Consider the following 10,066-nt stretch of genomic DNA (forward strand, 5'->3'; position numbering starts at 1 on the left):
TGTGTGTGTGTGTGTGTGTGTGTGTGTGTGTGTGTGTGTGTGTGTGTGTGTGTGTGTGCACACGCAGCTATGGAAGCATCAGCATGAAAACTCATTATTGTCAGCTCCACTGTTCGAAACAATGCCAGCCTCCTGTCTGTGAGCATCGTTGGAAGGTGCCACTGTAAAAGCGTCGAAGCTATCTGTTGATATCTTTGCAATTATGTCTCCATCTCTGCTCCTGTCTGCCCCCCAGCACCACCTCTCTTTTCCCATCAGCCCCTCCTCTCAGCGCAGCCCTCAGTCAGATGAAAGGCCGGCTAAGCTGCGGAGGTCGTGCGGAGCGGGGCGGCTCCGGCGGGCCCCCGGTCGCTGCGTGTCCTCTAATCCCACACCGTTTACCGGCTGCATGGCACGACATCCGTTAATCAGCGGCTCACATCGCCCATCGCTCAGCAACCGGCGCCGTCCCACTGCTTGCACCGACACGCCCTTCCACCCCCTTTTTTTGTCCTTCCAACCTGTTTTTATTACATTTTCCACTTTCTGTTGGCTTTTTCAGTTTCAGGTCAAACGTTTGTATGTTTCAGTGTGTTTCCTGGTCTGTCAGTCCGTTTGTTCTCCTTCAAAGCTGCAGAAAGAACAAACGTGTTTGGTGAAGATGCAAGAAGAAAGACAGGAGCACTGATGCTTTTAAACAATGAAAAGGGAAGTCAAACAGACTGGGAGGACGAATGTTCAAACACAGATTCCTAAACTCAAAGCACATCTGGTAAATTTCAGAGTGAATCGAGCATCATTGGGAACTAATGAGCGTGACTTTGTCCTTAAAGTAGTCTCATTAGAGGACGGCTAAATCCTTGTTGAGTCAATTAAAGCTCAACGACATGATGAGTAAAAAAATATAGCGCCGTACAAAGCCTCGCCGAGGAATTCTTACAAACACTACGGGGAAATTCTAGTGCTCTTTTCAACGTACTGCTGCAGTTTTAGTTCTGGGACAAAAATGCTTTTAAGGGCTTAAAGAAAAAAAACTCTTCTTCCAAGGAATAATGGCAGTAAATTTGGTCAATTTCTAAATGATATTTTTTTGATTCACTCTGTTTTTACCATCGTGAGGAAAGTTTTCAGTCGTCTGTGAGAGCAGGAAACACGTTCATCCAAACCTTAGCTTCTCCTCTCTGGAACAGCACTTTGACCCCTGCTGTGATCGGACACCTCCTGTCACTTTATGACATCACAGCAGGGATCAGAACTCGGTGTTATTTTTACAAATGAAAAGGTTCAATGGTTTGATTCAGTTGTTCTCGACCGGTCTGCTGTGGAGCTGCAGCAGCCACAAGTCATCATGGTAACTACACCAATACTACAAAATATTGTATTATATTAAGTATTATAAAGTATCACTGCTGACACCAGTTCTTATGTGGAGGTCTGGATCATCTGCAGAACACTGGAGGTCCACAGGGACTGTGGGGTGAATGTCTACGACAAGCTAATAAAGGTATGGAGAAAAAGGCTTATATTTCTCCAAAACGTCCCCGAAGAAACATTTTTAAAGAGTTTGTGTTTTTTCTCTTTATTTATCGGACGTGAATCAGAAGAAGTGGCTAACTTTGTCCTGATCCACTTCAGCTGTGAAGGCTTAAGATAATTTACTAAGAAACTGAGGAGTAACTTGAAGTCTGACCTTGATCTGATCCTAGTTTAAAACCACTCTGTTATAAAGTCACCCAAACAAAAACTAAACCAAACAAAACAAACATAATACAGTTAAATTCAACAGTAGTGATGAAGACTCTTGTCTTTCTGTAGGAGCCATGTTTGGGAAAGAAACATTTCACCCTCTGAAGGTTCACTAAAACCAACAAAGAAAATGAAAATTTAATATGTAAAAGAAAACAAAGGTTAAACACCATCAGTCTCTTATCTACATCTGTCAGGTGCAACTTTGTTTCAAAACTCACACAAAAACCATATTTGTTCTCTGATTTTTTTCTGCTGCAGCAGCACAAACTTTATATAATGAATTATAAGAACAGTAATCATGTTCTGACTAATATCAGCTCATTATTAATCATCCATCCAGAATATATGTGTTCAGCATGAATAATAACTGCAGTATTAGAATTCACCAACTCTTAAAAACGAACATTAGCTTCAACAATTCATCAAATTATTAATCAATGAACAAAACAGTTAAACACGAAATAGAAGATGCAACATCCGTACGGTAAAATCTCATCCTTTTAATCAAAACAAAGCTCCCATGAACCCGTCTACATGCTGCACCTGATCACGCTGATTTTAATTGGACAAAATGAGGATGAACTTTAATCTAAATGGCTCTGAGGAAAATATTTGCATTAATTTTGTGTTTTAACATGTGAATTATGTCTGTGGGACAAAATCTGTATCACAAAGACAAACAAAACCTGGTTTTCAATCAACTGGAGCTGTATGCTGATAAATTTAACAAGGCTTGAATAACAAAGTCTGCATTAAGACATCTGTATTATGATGTCTCCATCTTCTTCTGCTTATCCATAGTCAGGTCACATAGGCAACAGGTCCAGGAGAGAAACCCAGACACCCCTCTCCCCAGCTCGTCCTGGGGGACCCTGAGGTGTTCCCAGGCCAGACAGGATACATAATCCCTCCATCGAGTCCTGGGTCTTCCCTGGGGCCTCCTACCAATGGGACATGCCAGGAACACATCTAGCATTGTAATCAGACGCCCGAATCACCTCATCTGACTCCTTTTGATGTGGAAGAGCAGTGGCTCTACTCAGAGCTCCCCCCGGGATGACGGAGCTCCTCCACTATCTCTAAGGCTGAGCCCGGCCACTCTACGAAGGAAGCTCATTTCAGGTCCATTTCGATGAGGTTTGGAACATAGACAGACCAGTAAATTGAGAGCTTTGCCTTTCAACTTAGCTCTTACTTCACCACGACTGACCAAAGCAATGCCCTCATTACTGAGGATGAGGACCCAATCCGTCGATCCATCTCCTGCTCTATCCTTCTATCACTTGTGAACAAGGCACCCAGATACTTAAACTCCTCCACTTGAGGCAGAGACACTCCTCCAACCCACAGGGGGCATTCAACTCTTTTTCTGTCAAGAACCATGGCCTCAGACTTAGAGGAACTGACCTTCATCCCAACCACTTCACACTCAGCTGCAAACTGCCTTAGTGCACACTGAAGGTCTTGGTCTGAAGACGCCAACAGAACCACATCATCTGCATACAGCAGACATGAGACCCTGTGGCTCCCAAACCAGACATCCTCCTCTCCACAACTATGCCTTGAGATCCTGTACATAAACACTACAAACAGGATCGAAGACAAGGGACAGCCCTGGTGGAGTCAAACACGCACTGAGAACAAGCTCGACTTTGTGCCAAGAATGCAAACACAGCTCCTGCTTTGGTTCTCCAGGGACTGCATCCCTTTGAATAACAACCCAGACACCCCATACTCCGTCAGCACCCCCCACAGAATGCCTCGAGGAACACAGTCATGTCTTCTCCAAGTCTACAAAACACATGTAGACTGGAGAGGCAAACTCCCATGGCCCACTTAGCAATTCTGCAAGGGTAAAGATCTGGTCCACTGTTCCATGACCAGGACAAAAGCCACACTGCTACTCCTGAATCCTAGGTTCGACAATCGATCAAAGCTTCCCGTCCAACACCATGGAGTAAACTTTCCAAGGAAGGGCAAGTAGTGTGATCCCACGATAGTTCGAACGAACTCTCCGGTCCCCTTTTTAAAAAATGGGAACCACCATCCTGGTCTGCCACTCCACAGGAGTTGTCCCAGTCCTCCATGCGATGTTGAAGAGACATGTCAACCATGACAGCCCCACAACATCCAGAGCCTTCAGCATCTCTGGGTGACTCTCATCCACCCCTGGTGCCATGCCATCAAGGAGCTTTTTGACTGCCTTGGTGACCTCTGTCATGGTAATGGACTCGTCTTCCCCCGAGTCTTCAGACTCTGCCTCCTCAAAGGTGGACATGGAGAGTGGATTCAGGAGATCCTCAAAGTGTTCCTTCCACTGCCCAATGATATCCTCAGTCCTGGTCAGCAGTTCCCCATCCAAACCAAGTACAGCCTAGGACAGAGAACACTTTCCTTTTCTGATTCGCTGAAAGGTTTGCCAGAACCTCCTTGAGGCCATTCAAAAGTCTTTCTCCATGGCCTCCCCAAATTCCTCCTAAGCCTGAGTTTTTTGCATCTACAACCACTGAAGATGCAACCCTCTTTTCCACCCTGTACCTGTCAGCTGCTTCAGGAGTCCTCTGGGAAAGCAAAGCCTGGAAGGCCTCCTTCCTCAGCCTGATGGCCTCCATCAATGCTGGTGTCAACACCAGCAGTGACAGCACCAGTGACCTTCAGGCCACAGCCCTTGGAAGCCGCATCTGAAATGGAGGCCCTGAACATAGACCATTCAGATCCCATGTCCTGACCTTCCCCAGGACACGTGAAAAACTGTCCCGGAGTGGGGAGTTGAAGATCTAAAGGACAGGGGACTCCACCAAACGTTCCCAGTTCACCCTCACTATATGTTTGGGTTAACCAGGTCTGTGCAGCAGGCCCTCCCACCACCAGGTCCAACTCACCACCAGCTGGTGATCAGTTGACAGCTCTGCCCCCCCTTACGCTCGAGTGTCCAAGACATAGGACCACAGTTCCAACCACATGATTACAAAATCAATCATCAGCCTTTGGCTGAAGGGGGTCTGGTACCAAGTACACTTATGGACCACCCTATGCTCAAACATGGTGTTTGTTATGGACAACCCATGCTTGGCACAGAAGTCTAATAACAGAACACCGTTCAGGTTCAAACCAGGCTGTTCCTCCCAATCAGCCCCTTCCAGATAACTCCATCATTGCCCACATGAGCATTGAAGTCACCCAGCAGAACAAGGGAGTCTCCAGATGGCACCCCTTCCAGGACACTATCCAAAGACTCCAAAAAGGCTGGGTAATCTGAACTGATGTTTGGTGCATGAGCACAAACAACAGTCAGAATTTTCCCTCCTGCAGCACGAAGCAACAGAGTCATACAGCCGAGGGCTTGTGAGTATCCCAACACCCGCCCATCGCCTCTCTCCATGGGCAACTCCAGAGTAGGAGAGAGTCCAGCCCTTCTCCAGGAGTTGGGTTCCAGAGCCCGAGCTGTGAGTAGAGGTGTGCCCAACTATATCTAACTGGTAATGCTCAACTTCACCCACAAGCTCTGGCTCCTTAACCATGAGTGAGGTTATGTTCCATGACCCTAGAGCCTGTCTTTGCTGCCAGGAATCAGCACGGCCAGGGACCCCACTTTGCCTGCTGCCCAGCATGCATCGCACCCAACCTTGATGGTCCTCCTAGTGGGTGGTGGGTCCACATGGAGGTGGTCTCCTGTAGTCCTTTTGGGCTTCGCCCGGCTGAGCCCCAGGAGCCAAAGCTCAAATACCAGGCGCTCATCAGTAAGCTCCCCCCCCCAGGCCTGGCCCTGGGGATGTGCCCCGGTTTCCCTATTCCTGGCAAGGTTTCCTGATGTGGTAGGTGTTTCATCAAGTGTTCTGAATTATGCATTAGGATGTCTGCATTGGACTATCTGCATTAGGATGTCTATATTAAAACATCTGCATTCTCCTCTGTGAGGTATGGGGATTCAATTCTGATGCTATTTAGTCACATGTCGAAGTGTCTCTGGAAGAGACAATGAATCCCCACTACCTCTGATGTGGGTCCCATCGCGGATGATCTAAAGAACTGGTTAGTCTACGTAGAATGAGTTAGATTAATTTTGTAGTGAGATCTAATAGAGTGCTGTGTGAATGGGTAAATGAGGACACAGACTGCAGTGTAAAACACTTTGAGTACCCTGCATGGATGGAAAGGCGATATGTAAGTAACCATTTTACCATTTAGATGGTAATGCATGAACTATTGAAAAAGATGATTTGTGTCTGGTTGTTGGTTTACAATCCATGAATAATTTATTTTCCTTTCTGTGTGGTTCCCCTGGTTTTATGACTCCTGTTAGGTCGACTCATTCTTCTCAACATTTAAATTTCTATTAATACTCGACTTTATTTTGTATTTATTAATTAGCAGTATTAAATGTGTGCGCTTTAAAGGATAAAAATATGAACAAAATGTAGATTGTCCTGAAGGATAGAATGCCAACATTTTGTTTGATCTAACAGGAAACGTAATAAAAAAAGCCATTATAAATTTGAAATAGTTATGATATTCTGTGGAATTACTTTGACCTTGTTTTATTCTGTGGTCCTCCTGTGTTTGTGTGCTTATTGAGAGGTTAGGACGGGACTGTCTGCAGGGATATCCTGTGTGTTACACTGACATTTCCTTTCCAGGTCACCACAGCAGAAGAAAAGCTCTGGAGAAAAGGTGCAACCACGTCGCTGCCATGGTGACACAGTCACGAGAGAGAAAGAGAGAGACAGTGAGAGAGAGAGAGAGAGAGAGAGAGAGAGAGAGAGAGAGAGAGAGAGAGAGAGAGAGAGAGAGAGAGAGAGAGAGAGGGGTCGCAGGGTTCAAGGTGACACAACATGCCATCATTTCTGTGGTCCGACTCACCGGATCATTAAAACAGAATTTAAATGACCTTTATTAAAATCCTGACCTGCAGAAAGATGCCACTGCCAGTAACGTTACGTTTCAATCAAATGAAACTTTATAATAACCTTAAATCAGTTTTGCTGCTGATCTTCAGACTGATTTAGCAGCAGGATTTGGGTTTTTGAGATCCTGAAGGTGTAAACCAGTTCTTCTCTGGCAGGAAGCTTCTGTTAAACTTTGGGGTGCACCAAGTGAAGTTTTCTGTCTGATCTCTGATCCTGGATCTTCAAATAGTCTGACCTATTTGTTTTTCTCAAACTTTTTTTTAAAGATTTGGAGCTAACTGGCTTGAAAATAACAGAAACGTCTAAACATCTTGATTTTTGTTGTTTCAGCTCAGAGCAAACAGGCTTTGTTCTGAAGTGATTTAATAAGTAAAGTGCTTTAGGCCAGTGTGAACGCTCACCTTTCCAATAACAGGGATGTCCACAGACCCCCAGGTATCGGCCCCCCAGGGGACCATCCCTGATGCTAAATCTGCCGTCATGATTCCAAGAACTGTCAGGAGAAAACAGGGTTAGAATGTGAGCGGTGTTTGAACCGAGCAGCTTCGGCTGGGCTCACCCATTCCAAGGACGATCTTAGAGATGTGAACGCTGGAGAAGTGCACGAGGAGGAAGAAGAAGTTGATGATGAAGAAGACGAGGCACAGAATCACACAAACCCACTCCTGGAGCCCCTTACCTGCAGGAAAAAAAATCCAGATGAGACTGCTGGAGAGGAAGAGGAGAAGTGATGAAGACTGTCAGAAGTCAGGTAATGAACTGGGTCAGGTCCCAGAGACCAGCAGGAGGACAAACCAGTCCTTCCTGGAGGTCAAAGGACCATCCAGCCTCCCCAGCAGAGTGTGTGTCCACAGTGTTAATATGTAATCATTCAGATAAAGACAAGTGTTCTCAAGGCGGGGGGGTCACGACCTCTCCTTTGTGAAGCACCAACGGCACACAGAGTCCGCTTCAGGTGGGAGGCCAGTCTCTGCAGGACCGCTGAGGCCAGACAGGTCAGAACTGAAGGTCCAAAAGAAGAAAAACCTGGGTTAGATGGGGTCCAGAGTCTGCAGTCGAAGCAGGGGGTTGAGGTAGTAAATGATTGAAAACGCCCTGAAGGACGAACTCACAGCTGATTTATCCAAACGTCACTACAGAGTTTCTGTTTGCTTCTTATTTTCTGACTCAACACAAACCAGAAACATTTGACAGATTTTCAGAAAAGATGAAACCCCTCCGAGTTTTTTCTCCTGATCTTTTTGTCTCCAACATTCTAATGTCGTTAAAACATTCATGTCTTCAGATCCAGATGTATCTCGCAGCATTAGCAGCCTATGAGAAATTCATGAGACTTTTTTAATAAAGCACCGGGGCTGTGGATGTTAGTGCCTATAGACGGTGGCACCATGAATATACCATCAGCTCTTCACATTGTGTGGACTCAGGAGTCCAGACGGTTTTTAAAATATGGGATCATGGATATTTTACCACTCATCAAACGTGACCTTTTACCCCGTTAATAAAGACTGGATTAAAGCTGAGAATTCACTCAGGACTGGACAGAAGTTCTCATATTTCACAAGTTTAAATATAGACTTTAAAACTCCATCCATGATCTGTACCCACTTCTTCCTTTCAGGGTCACCGGTGCCCATAGAGGGGCGGGGTCCACCCTGGACAGGTCTCCAGTCCATCACAGAGACACATAGAGACAAACGAGACAAACAACCATTCACTCTCTCACTCACACCCAGGGACATCCATCCATCCATCCATCCATTTTCTGTACACGCTTCTTCCTTTTCAGGGTTGCGTGGGTCACTGGTGCCCATAGAGGGGCGGGGTCCACCCTGGACAGGTCTCCAGTCCATCACAGAGACACACATAGAGACAAACGAGACAAACAACCATTCACTCTCTCACTCACACCTAGGGACAATTTAGAGTAATCAATTAACCTAACAGTCATGTTTTGGTCTGTGGGAGGAAGCCGGAGTACCTGGAGAAAACCCACGCATGCACGGAGAGAACATGCAAACTCTACCCAGAAAGGTCCCTGGACAGGGATTTGATCCAACAACCTTCTTGCTGAAAAATAAATAAATAAATAAATAACACAAAGGTGGCAGTCAGTGTATAAGACACTAGTCTGGTCTAAAATGTAATAAAAACAACACAGACACATTGTGACAAGTCTAGAGGAGACAACTTTTTATGCAAGCTATATAAAAATAAATGTACGTCTACCTTAGTTTGACTTCTGACACTGAGAGGAGGCCAGGGTCTCATGGGTGGGCAGTATGAGGTGGTTGAGGTGTCAGCAGGTCTCCAGATCATCATCAGTGGATCTGTTCATGGACTTGATGATTTTCATGTGAGAGAAAGCTGACTCCAGAACTCTCCATCCATGTGACTTGTTGCTCTGGAWTTGATCCTAATGTCATTTTACAGAGTCAAAACCTCATTTTCAACACCGGAGCAGTCCAGCTGAGACATGGACACGAATTTGGACACATCCATCCATCCTGGTGGACAACTGCACGTCTTTATAGCAGCCACAATCCCACTTTTATTTTTAAAATCACAGAAAAGCACGTCTGCAGCATCAAACGCTTCTTTCATAACTTCTTCATCACTGAAAGACGTGTGTTGGGTCAGGACGGGGCTGCTTTAGCAGACTTACCTTAGAAGGAGAAATTCGCCTTGTAGCGTCGGTGCATTGTTTTGAAAGAAAAGCCGTTCCATGTTATCCTTTTTTGGACAAGCCAAGGTAGCGCTCGAATTACATGAGAGTACTCTTCCCACTCCAGGTGAAAATAATACGTTTTTATTTGCTTGTCAGCTGTCTTTCACTCATTTTTTCCACCTCGCTGCCATGTGACCCTAATCCCGCGAGATCATGTTCAGAGTGCTGTTTCACAGCACCCAAAACTCGCGAGACTGGAGCGCGTTCAAGAATGCAATGTTAAACAAACGTTGCAAAGAGTGCGTTTAAGGCTACAATGTTAAACAATGTTGCGTTCTACAAGCTCTGCGATCCATTGCTCTGCAATCGACTGTTAAAAGGCTAAAGAGCTACCGGTCGATCGCGATTGACTGTTTGGCCTGGCCTGACCTGTAAGGTTCAAACTGTGCATGTGTGCAAACTGTGCATGTGTTCAAACTGTGCATGTGTTCAAACTGTGCATGTGTGCAAACTGTGCATGTGTGCAAACTGTGCATGTGTTCAAACTGTGCATGTGTTCAAACTGTGCATGTGTGCAAACTGTGCATGTGTTCAAACTGTGCATGTGTTCAATTCAAAAACCCAAACCTCTATAAACACATGAATCTGATGAATGCAGGTGAAGGACACCACATTTAGTTTGCTTGTTTTATGTGACACTATTGTCTCCAGTCTGCCCCAAGGTACACACACACACACACACACACACACACACACACACACA

General features: G+C 45.5%; 1 protein-coding gene across 1 annotated transcript in view; it reads right to left on the reverse strand.

Annotated features, from left to right (window-relative positions):
• Positions 1 to 208: 208 nt before the first annotated feature.
• The window catches only part of LOC106527082 (transmembrane protein 189), a 16,011-nt gene continuing 6,153 nt past the window's right edge, over positions 209 to 10,066 (reverse strand). Inside the window, exons 2-4 of the mRNA XM_014021847.1 lie at positions 7,195 to 7,314; positions 7,037 to 7,128; positions 209 to 610 (exon numbers count right to left, since the gene is read on the reverse strand). Of these exons, the coding sequence (XP_013877301.1) occupies positions 605 to 610; positions 7,037 to 7,128; positions 7,195 to 7,314 (218 nt within the window). The 3' untranslated portion in view covers positions 209 to 604. The remainder of the gene's footprint in view (positions 611 to 7,036; positions 7,129 to 7,194; positions 7,315 to 10,066) is intronic.

The sequence above is a fragment of the Austrofundulus limnaeus genome, unplaced genomic scaffold (assembly GCF_001266775.1).
Source record: "Austrofundulus limnaeus strain Quisiro unplaced genomic scaffold, Austrofundulus_limnaeus-1.0 Scaffold307, whole genome shotgun sequence".
In the NCBI taxonomy this organism is placed as follows: Eukaryota; Metazoa; Chordata; class Actinopteri; order Cyprinodontiformes; family Rivulidae; genus Austrofundulus; species Austrofundulus limnaeus.